This window comes from Lipophrys pholis, assembly GCF_963383615.2.
Source record: "Lipophrys pholis genome assembly, chromosome: 11".
Lineage (NCBI taxonomy): Eukaryota > Metazoa > Chordata > Actinopteri > Blenniiformes > Blenniidae > Lipophrys > Lipophrys pholis.
Genome location: NC_137631.1, coordinates 15,278,107 through 15,294,710, shown reverse-complemented (window position 1 = coordinate 15,294,710; position 16,604 = coordinate 15,278,107). Strand labels below are relative to the sequence as shown.

General features: G+C 40.7%; 1 protein-coding gene across 1 annotated transcript; it reads right to left on the bottom strand.

Annotated features, from left to right (window-relative positions):
• bmal2 (basic helix-loop-helix ARNT like 2) lies at positions 1-15,607 on the bottom strand. The gene is made up of 17 exons (XM_080475989.1): positions 15,301-15,607; positions 7,371-7,500; positions 7,222-7,275; positions 6,990-7,031; positions 6,732-6,889; positions 6,346-6,425; positions 5,614-5,706; positions 4,580-4,697; positions 4,347-4,496; positions 3,963-4,206; positions 3,368-3,474; positions 3,063-3,213; positions 2,908-2,978; positions 2,704-2,815; positions 1,933-2,023; positions 1,207-1,306; positions 1-1,096 (listed from the first exon to the last, which is right to left on the bottom strand). The coding sequence occupies exons 1-17, from the start codon at positions 15,356-15,358 to the stop codon at positions 939-941; spliced, it is 1,917 nt and encodes a 638-aa protein (XP_080332115.1). The 5' UTR covers positions 15,359-15,607; the 3' UTR covers positions 1-938.
• Between the last annotated feature and the right edge of the window lie 997 nt (positions 15,608-16,604).

Here is a 16,604-nt window from a genome sequence, read left to right as displayed (position 1 = left end):
GGTGTTTGCAGTCATTCATACCAAACTCCACACATATACAGTATGATGAGATCAGTGTACAAGAGAAGAGGTTACAAGACTTGGTTCGTGGATAATGTTCAGATACTGACAATAGAATATCTCTGAGGCGCACGTCGTCGGGTGGCCCTCAAAGAGTGTCGAGGTTGTGGAAGTGTGGTCTGCCGTGGTACAGTGGATACCTCCGGCCTGGATCCTGAGGGGTTGCAAAGATGGGCCAGGTTGTCAACGGTGTTCTCCTTAAGTTTTTAAAACGACATACAGTACCTAGTGAAATCACAACTTTAAAAAAAAAAAGAAAAAGAAACAAAAAATCAATTCAGTGCAACTTTTTTTTGCATTGCTTCTCCCAGCCTTTGTTCAAATGTTGATGGAGGAGAGAAACAGGAGCAGGAATCCCAAGCCATCATGATCTACATCTTATCACTGTCTTTTGTGTCCATGGGTCCTTCAACCCGGTGAGGCTGACAGTAGATTTCAGGAGAACGGTGACATACATCGTTTCAGAGCAGGGGTGTCAAACTCAGATCCTCGTGGGCCGCAGCCCTGCACGTTTTCAATGTCTCCCTCCCCTGAATGTCCTGATGGTTCATCACCACATTCAGCACAAAGCCAGATAACGAGCTGCTCATTGCAATCAGCTGTGTTGAAGCTGGGAGACATGCAAAACGTGCAGGGCTGCGGCCCTCGAGGCCTGGAGTTCGACACGTGTGCTTCAGAGGCACATCCTCCTCCTGAAGAAGGGAAGCAGATGAACCCGTCGTCAGTCCTGCTGTTGGAGCAGCCGCCCAAAACACAGCTTAGGTGTAAAAGGGTAACTAATAAATAAATTCTATTTTATTTTATGCTTCTTGGTGGAGTAAACATTAGGCAGTACTTGTGATCTTCGGCGTACTACGTCTAACACATTACTGCAGGTTCTATAAGGACCAGTGCATATCCTCAAAGTCCACAGCGTCTCCCAAGTTTGTGTCAGTCTCCAGGAGGCTCATGATCACGGCCATGGCGGCTTCATCGCTGCTAAGGCTGCTAAGGCCTGGTCCAACCACGCTGTCCAAATCCAGCTGGGAGTTCTCCCCTTTGGACAGAAGAAATATCAGTTAAAACCAGATAACACAAAGACATGGTATGGAGAGAAATTATTAAAGACATTAAATATCAGCTTCTTAATAGGTTTACAGTAAATACCCATAAGTGTTTCTCCACCCGAGAAAGCAGCTCCCTGGGGCTCGTCCTCTGAGCTGGACTTTCCTGGAATCTCCATGTCGGAGGCTTCTCCATTTGGCACCTAAGGACCATAAGACATGATGACTACAGGAGCAGCATGGCAGGAGATGAAATTCATTTTGCAATTTCTCACGCACACACAGGTGTAATTCCTCCCTTTTATATTTCTGCATTATTTTCACTGAATGATATTTTCATATGCAAATGCAAGAAAAGCTAAACTGAAATATATGAGTTGGTTCCTATATTTTAAATACATCTGTGTGATGAAGACAGAGGACAATATGATGATTAATTTAGATATTAGTTACTCTATATAGTGTATATGATGCTTCTGATTACAAGCTGAATGTTTTCTTTTGTATGTTTTATGGGGTCATTATTTCATAACAGAGTAAATGATCATATTTAAACCAAGTGATTTCGATAATATCTGAACTGGGACCAATATTACCAGAACAAAAAGACATGTTTATTGAAGATCAATTTGGTAAGAGTATATGTTACATTTTCCTATTGGCATCAATGCAAAACACAGAAAAGATTTATTTTGAAATCTGTTGGCAAATAAAATATATACATTAGGACACATACACTGGGCCAGTCTAAACGTTTGAGGCACTTTTGTGAATGGGAAACGTTACTCTGGTCTGCAGGCGTTGCTGCTACACGACTGTAAGAACTTACATTGTTGCTGAGTTGATTGTGAATTTGTGGAGATTTGTCCTGCAGCAAACTGAATGGGCTGACGTTTCCACTGGAGGGTGAAGAGTTCATTCTGAAGAAAGACACAAAGGTCAAGTTAATACGGCACCAAATAGCATCTGCTCTGGCAACTGTGGTTGTAACATTCATAGGAAACAGTACGAGGCTGTAAAGTACATTTCTAACTCAGTCAATGACATGAGCAAAGGCAGCTTTTATTTTCAGACCGAGGGGTTTTGCTTCTTAAACATCTTCAGCCATTAACCATTGGAAGATTCACATCCATAGGATCCTTTTGGAAACAATTTTTAGTCTGACTGAGCAGGGCCTTATTCCAAATGGAGCCAATGTACACACTCGTTCTGATCACGTCTCCCTCGTGGGGGTCAAATTATTCTTACTGCACATGGCTCTCATGCACTGTCACTGAGTGATGCTTTGAGAAAAATGGCAGCAACAAGCACGACTGGTTCATTCAGAAGGGCAATGCTGCTTTCAAACATGAAACTTCTTCCCCTCATCAGACAACGAACAAGGAAAATGCTTCTCTGCACGTCCCAAATAGCCAACACGACGATAATCATGGTACATGGAAATCCATCTTGTGACTTTACTCAGTGTTCATGTAACCAGGAATATCCGGCCCTTTAGATGGTAAGAACTTAACCGGAGTGACAGGAACACTGTGCTCATGCGAACGCAGCCCGTGATATTTCATGACAGAGGACGTGCCCCGTCCTTAAGAAAGCACACCTGTTGAAATCCAGCAGCTCGTTTGCAATGTGGGTCCCGATGCTCCCAGCATAGATCATGGTTCCAGGTGTGGTGGAGATGCCTGGTATAGTTGGAAGGGACTTTTTGCCATCTTTTGACGGGGGAAACAAAATAAATAAAAAAAAGTTATAAAGGAAACAAAAGTGACACCAATGCAGCGACAGTGATTCAGCGAGTACTGACCGTCAGAAGTCTTGGAATTGCTTGACTGCTCAGACTTGTTTCCCGATCGACTTGTTCGACTGTGGTCATGCCTTTGACGGGATGAGAAAACAGGCTCAGATGAACATGCACCAGCAAAGATACGTAGATAATCAATAGCTAAGGCATATACTCACGATATGACGGTGTTAGTAGACACTATATATTCTACTTCTTTGGTCCAGGGATTGACAAAACTAAACCACTGACTTTGCAGAGTAACAAAAGAGCCATATTTTGTTTTGAACTTGTAGCAGTTTGTCTCTATTTTCTCTTTACTCCGCAGCACTGAGGAAGAAAGACAATGGGGTCATTAGTTTGAACCACAAAATAATATTTAGAAACCCTGCAACATTCCGACTCTGATAAATATGATAAATACGTACTTTAAAAATACTTCAGTTCATGAAATCAAAGGAAAATTTGAAGAAAGGAATGTTACCCTTTCGATGTCTGTCAGCTAAATGTGGCAAGTCATCTTGATGGAAGTATTCGTAGCACGAAGTCCCAAGTAATTCTTGCGGAAGATAACCAAGAATGGTGGTCGCTCTGGGAAAGACATTAAAATGTTTTTTAATGTGCTATTTTTTTCCTTCGTGCTAATGTAAAGGATGCCAACAAAACGTGCCGGCAATCAAAATATATCTGCATTGTTTTTCACTTTAATCGAAAATGGAGACACAATGTGGAACGATATGTGAGACATGTACTGGACAAAACCAGTATCCTGACGTTTTGTTAACTGAATGTCTCTTCATGGTAAATTATCAACATGAGGGAAAAAATGCTTGTAATTGTTGAGCCCAACCACTCAAAACATGGACAGCAGATTTAAACTTCAATACGCTGTCCAACTGGGTAGCCAGCACACACTATGACGTATCAGTAATATAGACTAAGCTCATGATGAAATCAAGACAAGTTGAAGGCAGTCTGCTCTACGATGAAAACATTTCTAAACTCCTGATGCTCCACTCCTTCAAGTGGACTGACGAATACAAACGCTGCATGACCCAATGATTAAACTGTGCTCTAACCTTTGATCAACAAAGGTGAATTTGCCATCCATGGCGTAGCGCGTGATGAACTCTGTGGGTTTAACTCGGACCTCTCCATTGACCTGGGGAGATGTATGGGGGTGGAGGCGTCCCATGGCCACCAGGCAGCTGAAGTGGGAGCTATCCTGCTTGTCTGAATCCCCTTCCCCGTCCGCACCCAACTGACTGGTAGGCCAGCTGCGCATGTAGCCTGTACAATGGACTGTGCAGTACCTTTGTGACTCTGTAAGTGAATGTAAATAATGACCCACAAGCCATAACACAAGTGTTGTTAACTACGAGCCCCAAACAAACACAAAAAAATAGAAGGTGCACATTTATTTATTTATTTATTTATTTTGAAAAGCTGAACAATCGCCTTGCCTTTCTTTTTGGACGAGTTGGCCTGCGATTCCTTCTCTTCCACTTTGACCGAAATTTTATTGTATTTCATGCGGCAGAAGAACGAACGCCGTGCACCTGAACACAACCGTGCAGCGCCGACTGGGAGGTCAGCCTGGACCTGCAGACCGGCTGAGGACAAGGGAGAAGCGTTAAATGGAGTCTGATACGGACGCACACACAGAAGGCGCAAGACAGAAATAAGTGCTTTTTACTTTTAGTGTCAATGAGCCGTTCACGAGGGTATAGTTCAGAGGCCGACAGCTGCTCCTTCACTTTTCCCATGTCCTTTGGGTGGATGTAATCAAACAGGCTCTGTCCAATCAGCTCCGTCTGGAAAAAAAGTGTTCTAGTAAAGTAACTCGGAAAAAGCTTCGATCCTGACTTTAAGAATACAACAATCGCTCCTCATGAAAAGCAACTCCTGTTGGTTACAAATTCTTTATTTTTGGTCTGTTGCCTTCAAACTACAGTAGATAGTGTGTGGAGCAGCAACAGAGTCGGTTACTCAATTTACACTCTCCAACCACTTCTTTAGGTACAATCTAATGTAACTGAATACAACCGCTCTGACACCAAGTCTGTTTTTACAAAGGTCAATGTTAAGCTGCCATGAAGATTATTAAAAACGTTTCAGTTGGAGTCATTTTTCAAAGTTTCCCACTGATAATAGTCTGGATATAACCTCAAAGATGAATGTTTTGCAATATTGAAGCCTTTCTGACAACCTCAAGCAGAAACCCTTATAAAAGCAGAAACCATGACGAGATGAGGTACTGGATCACATAAGACTGCACAACTGTACCTAATGAAGTGGCGACTGTTTTACAGTGCTCCAAAAACAAGCCGAAATGTTTATGTACCAACATAACTTTTCTCTTATCAATTAAGAGTCATACTGTACGTGTCTGTTTCGGAAAACTTTCCAGTAAGTTTTTTGAACAGCAATTTCTGGAAAGAGATAAACAAACTATCAAGATTTCAAAAATGCCATTAGTATCATGAGCACAGTACAGCAAGTATCACGGATAGCTTGGCGTGTTAGTCTCATGACATCGCTCTACTTCATATTTTGGCGGTGCACTACGTTGACGAGTGCCGGCACAAGGCTAAACATGTTGATACAGAGCCTCACCTAGTTTATACACTCTGATCGGTTGGCATTAGCCTCGAGACAACCACAGCCTATCTTCTGGGTTTTAACAAAACAAAAAGGTTGCAGAGACGGTAACAAATGTGGAAGTTTTACCCGACTATAATTTAGGATCTTCGTGACGGACTCCGAGACAAAAACAATTTTCCCACGATCACAGCCCACCACAAAGAGGAAACCATCTGCAGCCTGCGCAAACAAAGAAACGCCGGGGAGAAGAGGGGGAGTCAGTGCTATGAAGTGGAGGAAAGGGGGGTCATTGAGTTTGTTATTTTTTTAAAAGTTACAAATTCTGCATTTCAGGGTCTCTGATACAAATAAAATCACAATCACCTTCCTCTTGCCTGTGTATCGCACCGTTTGAATCACTTAACATGGTGAAGACAGCTGCAGTCTAAAGTAAGCCCAGGAGTTTAAAAATAAAATGCACTAACGTAGAAATCTAACACAGTTTCCTCAGAAATGTTTGATCGATCTCACAGCAAGTGAATCCGGTGAAGTGGATTTGCTCATACATCTTGAAAGAAGTTTCGCCCCTTATCAAAGTGGATTCATCCGTTCCTGCTACTCCATTCACGAGGCTTGTTAGTGTGAGGAGGCCACGAGGACAAGGGGCCAAGCGTCTTTCAAGACATACGATCAAGTCCAGTTCACCTTTTCAGATGAGCCTAGTTTGTTTTACGACCTTTTTAAAAGAAGATAACACACAAAACAATACTTAGGATACTCCCTGACTTAAGTTGACATTACAGATTGTTTTCAAATGAAAAATCAACTCTTTTGCACAGAGATTATTTGGCACATGATTGATTGATCGACTGTATTTACCTTGAGGACGAGGTGTTTGAGCTCCTCATCGGGAAGGAATGAGGGCTTGTAGTTGGCTTCAGAGAACGAACTTGCCGAACCTGAAAATACAGAAAACAACGTGACACAAACAGTTAAATGTACTAAAGGACATGATTGATTTAGGCTTATCCAAAACGGCATCTTATTTTTAGATTTGACTTATCGGCAAAAATGTCGAATTTCATTCATATGTTGTTGTAATAACACAAATATTTTGGTTCTCTGCAGGGACAGATGTGCCTCTTCATCATAAAGGAGCTGTATCAGCATAGCACAGCTCATTTGTAGAATACCTAAATATACTAGAGTCACAAACATCAGACTGGTCTATTTTGCAAACCACAGGCCACAAACTTGCTCTGTACCTTTGAGAGATTTCAGGTGCTGCACAGCCATTCTGAGCACCGTGAGTTTGTCCAGCTTGCGAGACATGGGGTTACAGGTGGGGATCATGGCCGAGAGCTTCTCAATGAGCTTATTCATTTTGTCCCGTCTCCTCTTCTCAATTTGGCTATGTGGTTCCCTTAAAGAAAACAAAAAAAAAAACCAGATCGATTTGTCGCTTTAAAAACAACACCTACACAATAAACATTCTCGGATATATTTCGTGAAATCTAATCTACCTGAGGCATTTCATTTTGACATGTTGGTCCTCGTCATCTGACCTGTAAAACAATAAGTTAGAAAAAGTTTAATGTTGAGCTGCAGCGCTGCAACACAAAATTAAAACAAACTGTGACCCAAAGTCATTGATACACTAGCATTATTTCATTTAGTGGCTTTATCTTTTTTAATGTGATTGTTTAAAAAAGAAAAAAAAATATCTCTGGTGTTGTGATTTCACTAACTCATTACCCAATTTGGTCATCATCTGCATCGGCGTCCGTCATTGAAACCGATTTTGAATCCCTGAAAACAAACAACAGAAATATGAGCACCAATTTGGGTCAACAGGTTTGGATTTTTTCATCAGTTAAAACGAAAGCCATCACTCTATTACTTACTGGTTGTCCATGCTGCCCTTGCGCTTCCGGGGCATTTCCATGCTTAGGGACATACCAGAAGCTGAGGAGGGGGTCATCAGGCTGCACCGAGACACAGAACTGCTTTGACTTTCCTCCACCAGCACATCCTCTGCAACACACAACAATAAAGAGCATAGTCATACATGGTTTAAACTTAATGACTTCACTACATACAAATAACAAGCCGGTAACAAGCCCGGAATAACGGCATGCTGTAAATACTTGGGAGAAGTGAACCAATAAATCTAGAATTGGGCGTGTTTGCATACGTCAATGTAGTTCAAGAGTCTGGTATTTTACAAGCGAAGTCAAACTTTCACAGTGTGGATCTTTACTTCATTATATTTTGTAATGCCGATTATTAAGAAGGTACAAACAAAAGTAACTGGTTCCTGAAAATATACACTGAACAAAACCAGGAATCTATCAGGAGACAAAGTAGAAAAGACGACCAAGAAGCTCTACAGAGTTCATGGAAGGCAACAAAAGGTGTGGTCCCAACGCCATCTTATCACTGATATAGTGCACTTCTTGACACGTGACCCAAATAAACAATCCTGTGAGGTAGCGAGGTGCACTCAGGGTGTGACTTACTGGTAAAGTTGTCGCAGGGCAAACGATAACTTGAACTGTTGTCTTGCATAACCACTTTGCATTGTTTTTGAATGGGTTCGACAAAACTCGGTGTGTCATTAGGTGCAGTGGTTGAAATCTAAAATAGTGCGGCGAGACAAGGCTCAACAGACGAGTGAGAGGCAATCTTGCACTAAAAATAACTCAGCAGACTAGGTTGAACAAAAGTTCCATTTTGGATCAGAGCTAATTACAATATAACTGTGCTTTGCAAAGAGTATGTATTTTCTTTTGCATACTCTCCAGTAACAGATGGTTTTGTTTGCGAAACTGCCCTACATTATTTTTCTATTGTATGTAGGCCACAGTGAAAGTGGAGTGTTCTTCTAAACACTCCAACTACCGTATGTTTTTGATGAGGATGACACAGTGGTGTCTTTTCTGGAGCTTTTTTTTTTTTTTTAATGTAAACAGGTTTTCAATGTTAAGGCTCATTGAAAATCACTCGGAAAGGTTTGATAATGCAAGTAGGTTCAATGGCAGGCAAGGCCTTTCTGTTTGAACTTTGCATGTTCTCTCCGGGAGAGGGTTTTCTCTGGGTACTTGCATTTCCTCGGAATGTCCAAAAACACACATTTGTGGTTAACCGATGATCCTAAATTGCCCAAATTGTATGTGTGGGTGGTTTTCAGTCTCTTTGTTTGCCCTGTGGCAGACTGGCGATCTGTCCAGGTTATTACACGTTAGCCAAGATTGGTTCCAGCACCTTGCAACCCTGAATAGGATAGTGTTATGGCAACAGATGGATGCAATCACGATATATGGTTTTGTCTAGCCTGTGTCCAGAAATGCTTAAAATATCATTCATTTCACTTGTGTAACATTTAAAGAAGAAAGGAGTACATGTTTTAATGGATCCTCGACTCAGAATTCTTACATGGCCTCGGTGCTTGTTGTGTTGATCACCCTACCAGCAGAACCAGAGCGACTGGTGTAACTGCAGCATATCCACATTTTCAATATTGTCAAAAACTGCACGTTCAATCAATACAACAAAACCATTCACGCTTTCAGCTTCATTTCACTCACAAAGCAAGGCTCAATAAATAGTCTTTATGCTGCCATCTTTGAAAATAGCTTGGTCAAATTAACAGATAAGTACATCCAATCCATTTCTTTTTTCCTGTTTAAGGTGGCGGGACACTCGACACATTCTCAGGTGAATACGAGCAAAGTCCATCATAGAGCAACCAAAGACAGACAATAACACACACTCACACCTATGGGCAATTCATCAGAATCTGATTTAGGGTCACCAACTGCCCTCACATCAGAATCAGAATCCGATCACTTTAATTATCCCTGGAGGAAATTGTTCGACATGGCTCCACACCGAATGAAATGATGAAACACTGAATGAAACAATTTTAGTGAAGTTAAATTAGAAATATTAATATAACTGCCCATATATACCAAGTTAAGCTCAGCGGTGGTGGAGTGGTGGCAGAGCAGAGTGAGCTTAACAAGTGACACAACACACATTATTTACAAGGAGGAGTTATAGAGTCTTGTTGCCATAGGAATGAAGGATCCCCTGCTGCGCTCTGTTGTGCTGTTTTTGGACTGTTGGTGGAAAATGGAGTACCAAATTTTACATCGGATAGCCTGGATTAAATTTAATCCCACAACCTTTATTCCTCTGAAACTGAATAGAGGTGTGTAATGGCTCACCTAACCCACGGTTTGGTTGACCTTATTATAATCTGTTGTCTAATTGTTGGGTTAAAACTTTGGTTTTCAAACAACTAAGATTTCTTTCCTGTGGATCTAAACAGCTGTTAACAAAAGGTTTTCTTCCCAGTCCAACCTCAACCAATATGCGTTACTTATCAGGAGATCTTAGGATCGTAAAGTGTGACTCTCACTTTTGATCTACTTCACTTAAACTGAGGTGAAGGGAAAAGATGGTGAGTCAAGTCTAGTCTTTATTTTTTTCGCATTCAAAGGTAGGTTTGGTCACCTAATATATCTCAATGTCATGCAGGTTGCATATATAATGAACCGTTTTAATTTTCTGTAGCGAAAGAGAAATGGAAAGTTTGGGAATCTTTTTTCTTTTTAATATTCTGTATATACAGCTCACATTAAGAGAAAAAATGCAAAGTAATTCTTAAGAGTTGAGCAAACATTTAGTGAACAAGTAAATAAAGCTTATTATGGAACACAGCTCAATGCAAAGAACATGTCCATGATTAATTTTTAATATACACTTGCATTGTGCTGTGAGACTACTGGACATGTATAGTGACAGCCTGAATATTAGTCTATTTGTAGTTTATGCATTTACTTCAGCATTTACTACACTAAGAAGACAGCACAAGCCACTTCACCAAATAAAAAGCTTCACAGCTAAACTTTAAATATATCTGCAGGACCAAACAGAAACAAAATGGGACAGACAGTTTGCTGTATCTAAGAAGCTTATGAGGGACTGGTGAAAAACAGAGAAACTTGTGATGAAAAAAAACCAGACGACGCAGATCGTAGGATAAAAGCAAGATGGCCACAGCTCGAGAAACAAATGGGTTCCCAAACAGCAGCTGCTGGTCGAGGCTTATTGACGGTACAATTGTGTCTTTGAATGAAAAAAGAAACGTGACGTATACACCAGTGCCATTGGTATATGTTTATTTTCCCCTTTCATGACACATTTGTATGACTTCTAATCAAATGAAAGTTACAACTCTAAAAGCCCACAGCAAGCTATTCACATAGGCGTCAGGTTCTTCTTCCTCCAGCTGTCATCGTGGTGTGTACTAGAGCAGCAGAAATGCCCCATTCTGATGCACACAGATGGGAAAGTCAGGCTGCGATGCATGTTGATGGTTGCAGATTTCCTAAAGTGGTGTGATACATATCACCTGAATTAGTTTTTTCTCATTCTCTGAACATCTTAGGCATCTAAAGAAAGTAATTATTCTCATCGGTATTGGAGGTGCGGGCTTTAGTTTTACCCAATCAAAATTACAATGATCACAAATCAGTAACGACAATTGCTAATGCAGAAAAATGAAATCTATATAAAACAAAAACAGCCAATTTTTCAGGAAAGGTAATCTAATTTGTTCATTGAATAATCCAGACTCTCATTGTCATGTGATTTAGAGACACGAGTTTTATCCTGACATAGATTCGTGGAGCTGATTTTACAGAGGCAGCGTTCACCTGCTGTCATCTCAGCTGTGACGGAAACTGAGAGCAGAATGCTGGATGTAGTAATCCTTTCAGCCGACATCTACATGGGATCAGGTTTACAATGCTGTGTGACCATGCAGTTCGGGCAGAGCAGAAGTCGAGGTTATATCTGACTCCAGCTACAACCGTATGTCGGTAAGAGATGGCCTGGAAAAAGATACCTGCATGCTGCAGCGCCTGGAATGACTTACTAGTTACTAGACATCAGCCATGATGAAGAACAACAGCCTCCCTCTCCATACAACTGCAGCCTACTTTCTATTTTATGAGTTAGTCATGGCCTCATGTGTATTCATGCGAGTGAGTGGGAGAGAATTTCCCATAGCAGGAAACGCAACAAATGTGTTTGACATTCATGACACCTATTTTTAACCCTGTGACCCAAATGGCCATTACCAGATCAGCAGGTCGCTGCTGACTTTTAATCACCAGATCCCTGTCAAGATCTGCAGGATTACCAGGGTTATGGCGAAGGCAAGTGGTTGACAAGACATCAGGTCGTACACACGCGTCTCTCAATCCCTTTCCCAAAGCTCACGTGTCCATGAGTTTGCTCATTGACTCAATACCTGAATGAGCATTTGCTACACTTAACCGCACACCACACATGGCCTAGATATATTATCACATATAAATAGCACCAGGATAATCGCCTCTTTATAAATTAAATTGAAAGCTCACAAGATACAGTTAATTGCAAAAGTTTTCGGCAGCTGTGAAAAAAAAAAAAAAACTGCTTTCAAAACAGCTTCACTACTTCGCAGCTAAGGGTGGCCACACCATAAAACGATTTGAAATAGATGTATGTGTACACTAATGTACAATACTTCTGTCACTATACGGTATAGAAATAGTTAACAATCATATTTGTTTTAAAAAGGTCCCCTTTTCTCCTTGAGCACTTGCTTAAATCTTTGCACAGCCATTATGACAAGTCATTTACATGAATTAATCAGTATTTGATGTCAAAAAGCAAACAATGCAAACAGATTTACACAAATAGAAAGAACAACAACCGTTGACATTCATGAACCAACTTGTGACGGCTTATTCATTAAAATGTTTCATGAGGTTACATATTTGACCCTCCCAGTAAGCCGACATCCATTTTTGTTTCATTGAATCATCTTTCGAGTTTCATAAAGATCAGATTTTAAAACGCCACAGTTCAGCACCACATGAGTTTGTCATATTTCAAAAGCACTAAGGGGGAAAAAAATCTAGCTGAAGAACTTTTAACAGGAAAATATCTTCCATTACAGTTTGAAGGAAAAAGTTTCAGATGGATTCATCAATGATTAAAAAAAAAGAAAAGAAAAAACAAACTTGGCTTGTATCTTTAAAGACAACCGTGCTAAATAACATCATACAAAATCGAGGGACTTCTTCAGGACCTAAACCCAAGATCTCCCTGGTTGGCTCTGCTAAGCTTTTTCACTGCATTTTATATACTTGGATGGCTAATATATGGCTATATTATTAAAATGAAGACTGTTCTTACAGCTCAATATTGTCACGCTTGTGTCTGCAATATTTTCAACTTGGGGTCTCACTTACAACACAGATGTAACTCAACTGGGGACATTGTGATTTTCACACCTGTTTTCTGTCACGGCAAACAATGGAAGCTGACACCTGACAGGTCAGACAAATCCTGGTATACTATGCATATCATAGATAAGTCCAATCATGTTACTAGCCTCAAACCGAAAGGGACTTGTTAAGAAAGAAATGACAATACCAAAAGACATTTACAAGGCTTCATATTACCCACAACTGCCTCTGAATAAAAAGACACAACAGACAACCTTGCATACACCCACAAAGTCATTAGTTACACTTGTAATCGAGCACAGTGGCCATAACCACTGCATTTATATGGTGAACCAAAAGGGATGCAGTGATACTGATACCAGTATCGGTTCAAATACTGCATGTGGGTCCTTGTCTGGAAAAATACTCCGATACAGACACAATGAACCGCTCAGTAAAGGGCGAACAATGTCTGCCATGTTGGTAGAATTCAAGACAAACATCAACGACAAAAATACAATTCTGCATTTAATGTCAGTGATAGAAGGAGTGATTTATGGTTATATTACCTTCTGAATGCCAAGTAATATTCTAAAAAAAAGTATTTGATATTGTTTACATGCTCCTCTAGGTACATTTTTATTTGTAATGACAAAGCTTAGGCAGGACGGCATGACACTTGAATGTTTTTGATGTTTATGCTCATTCATTACATACGAGAAGGCAAAATTAGGAGAAAGCCCCAAAGCATAACACTGTCCACCTTAAAATCCCTGCAAACGACAACCAACAAAGGGGCCGACGTGCGGAGGGGAGAGAAAGACACCCTGTTCCGCTTGTGGGTTTAAACTCTAGCTTATTTGTAGTCTTTTTGTCTCCATTACTGGTTTATTACCTTTACATTGCAAATAACCTCTGATAATCTGAAATAATTTAATCTATGAGGAGAGGGTAGTGGAATGAGATACAATGTTTTTGACCTTGTAGGTGTTTTGAGCAATGTAAGCTCCCACAATGCATTTGTATCTCCAGCTTCTTTTCTTTACCATTCTTTACTATTTTATGTTTATATAAATTTTTTATTAATTTGCAGTTCTGTGTCTTTATGTTGTTTCTGCAGTTGCCAGATGATTGTGTTACATGGACAGAACACTCAATGACCTGGTGGATAAATCGTGCTCTACACATAAAGTGTATAACAAGTCAAAAGGCCACATTTTGGTGTATTTAGTCTGGCAATGAATTATTTCTCATCCCATTTATTCACTGACAGCACTTTGACAGAATGAATTGAGGACTTTCAACAGTTATAACAGCAATAAATCAAGTAAAATGTATGAAAGAATGTAACTTAATACATTTCAACTTCTTTCCAGTCCTTATAATATAATTGCTGCAGCAAACCATAGCGCTGTTCACTTACTACAACAGTACAATGATTCCCCACAAATAATGTTTTGGGGAACTAAAATGTATTCATAAAGGTTGGATTTTCTTTCAGTTTGCCTTAGATTTTCTGTATCAACCAAGAAGACAAAATGATTCCTGCCAAAGTGACAGGAATCATTTAGCTGTTGATAACAGGAATACTATGATGACAGCTGAATGTCATGATTGAACTTCTCTCTGATCTGTTGAATTGCTGCAGCAATTGCGGGGAACTCAGCCGTAAACTCATGGTTTCTATTTTCCAAGAAAATAAATGACCTTCTGTGTAGATGTAAAGATAGCACACTTCACTGCCTTTGGTTTGTGGCAACTCTGGATGTGAACCTTCGGATTGTTGTGAATTACAGAACGACACATCTTGAGTCATGGGGGAAGAAGAGCAGCCTGGTGTGTCTTTAAATACAAGACGATGTTTTATTGATGGGTTTTTTGGTTTAAATACGAAATTGATCACAGATGATGACCACTGTGTAGAAACACCGTGGATTGAGGAGCAGTGCTGCCCGGTCCGGGCGAACCTGTTTTAAACGGCAAACCATCGAAAGGCCTCAACAGCGAGCGTTAACGCTAATAACACTTTCATTTATTAAAAAAAAAAAAAAAAAAAAAAACCCTGGTTATAAGCGGTAGTACCGACAGTATTAATCCGTCCTGAAACGAGAGACACATCTTCTTGGTTTAGACCAGCGCCCTGGTAAACACAGGCCTCGCTGCTGCTGCTGCTACTGCTAAGCTAATGTGTACGAGCTTCAGACGCTCGTGTGGACATGACACGGTGATAAACGCACACTTCAGACGTAAATACACCACTATTGTTGCCAAACAGAGTGAAGAGCCAAGATATGTCCAACAAAATGCTGGCGAAATAGCAAAGATGGTCGCGTTATATAAATGGCGGAGCGTAAGCGGCAGCGCTTGCTCCACTGATCTACTGACCTAGTTTTGGAATAGCGCAAAGTTACGGCGAGCTGGCCAAAAAAACAAAAACACTACCGCACACGGCTGGCTTCCTGTTACATCCAGAACATATAATAAGGCGACGTGCGAGGACGAGCAAATTCGTTGGCTTTTTCGGAGCTTTTTGAAGCGATGTCATTACCTGCCGGTTCGCCTCCCGCTCTGTCACCGCCGCCAGCCGCTGCGTTCCGGGCCGACATGGCTGGAGCCGGTACGCCGGGGCCCGGGACTCCAATGCATGGATGAGGCGGTGCACGACTTCTAGATATGGCTGTGGTAACAACTGCCGGGGGTGTGGGGGGGAGAAGACCTGCACGGGGAGGAAATTACTGTGCCGTCGCCTTGTTTTTCTTTGGTGTAAGAATTTTTTTTTTTAAAAGTAAGAAAGAAAGAAAAAGTGGGCGAGTGCGCAGTAAACGTGCACAAAGGTATTCAACATGCAGCGAGTGGAGAAGTGAGGGCGGTTGAAGCGGAAGACTGAACGCAGTCTCCTCCTACCAGTTCACCGAAGTGACCGGTGCAGATACACGCAAACGACAACCATGAAATATATACACATCTGATGAAATGAGTATGGTTCTACCGCATAGTCCCTGGATTTTTTTTAATATATTTTTTATATTCCATAGACATGGAAGACAGCATTCACAGACAATAAGCTCACTGTGACAAAAAGCAATTCTAGTAAACCCAAACACTCTGCTCCATCATAACACAGATAATTTCAGAAAAGGATTTATTGCCAGGAGAGGTTTTAAATAATATTGTTTTATTAGGAGCGGCATTCACTTTTTTACCCATTCAGTTGCAGGTATGCTATGATGCAAAAATTTAGCCACCATGTGCCCATGGTTTCCATGGAAACGATGTATTGGGACCTCACAGCATTACAATACATCAAAGGTGTTTTCACTTTAAAGTATTGTGATGTCACAGCATCACAATATATCAAAGGTGTTTTCACTTTGAAGTAAAAAAAAATCTAAGGGAAAAGCAAAACACTAGATTTAGGCAAGTTCAGAAGGATATGCTCTTGCTCTGTTAAAATCACTTGTTGTGAGATACAGTTACAAGTATTGCTGTCAATGCAAATTTAGGCACGTTATATTTTCAAAAGGTGACTATGGCTAAAAGTTCTGCCCAGGACATGACGTGTGCGCCACAAGTATTGATAATACAACCACTGCAGGATCTTCAAAAAGTATTCCATGATCTGATGGAGCAGTTAAATGAAATTGAGGACAAAAGGGAGTTTTATCAACTGCATGAGCTTGAAGAATTGCTTTCTAAGTTGAAGAATTTTAAGTCAGAATTTGACGCCATGATAGAGGATCTCCCAAAAAAGTTGTCATTTGTGACTCAGCACCATCTTGTTGCTCGGGTGGCTCAACTGGAAAAATTTGTGGATCAATATAAGACACAGCATCATCATTCACAGGATAAACT

Coding starts and splice junctions, on each gene's coding strand:
- bmal2 (XM_080475989.1), bottom strand. CDS start 15,358: ATGTCGGCCCGGAACGCAGCGGCTGGCGGCGGTGACAGAGCGGGAGGC. Junction 6,890..6,989: donor GTCAAAATGAAATGCCTCAG/GTAGATTAGATT, acceptor GTTTTCTTTAAG/GGAACCACATAGCCAAATTG. Junction 4,207..4,346: donor CAACTCGTCCAAAAAGAAAG/GCAAGGCGATTG, acceptor ATTCACTTACAG/AGTCACAAAGGTACTGCACA.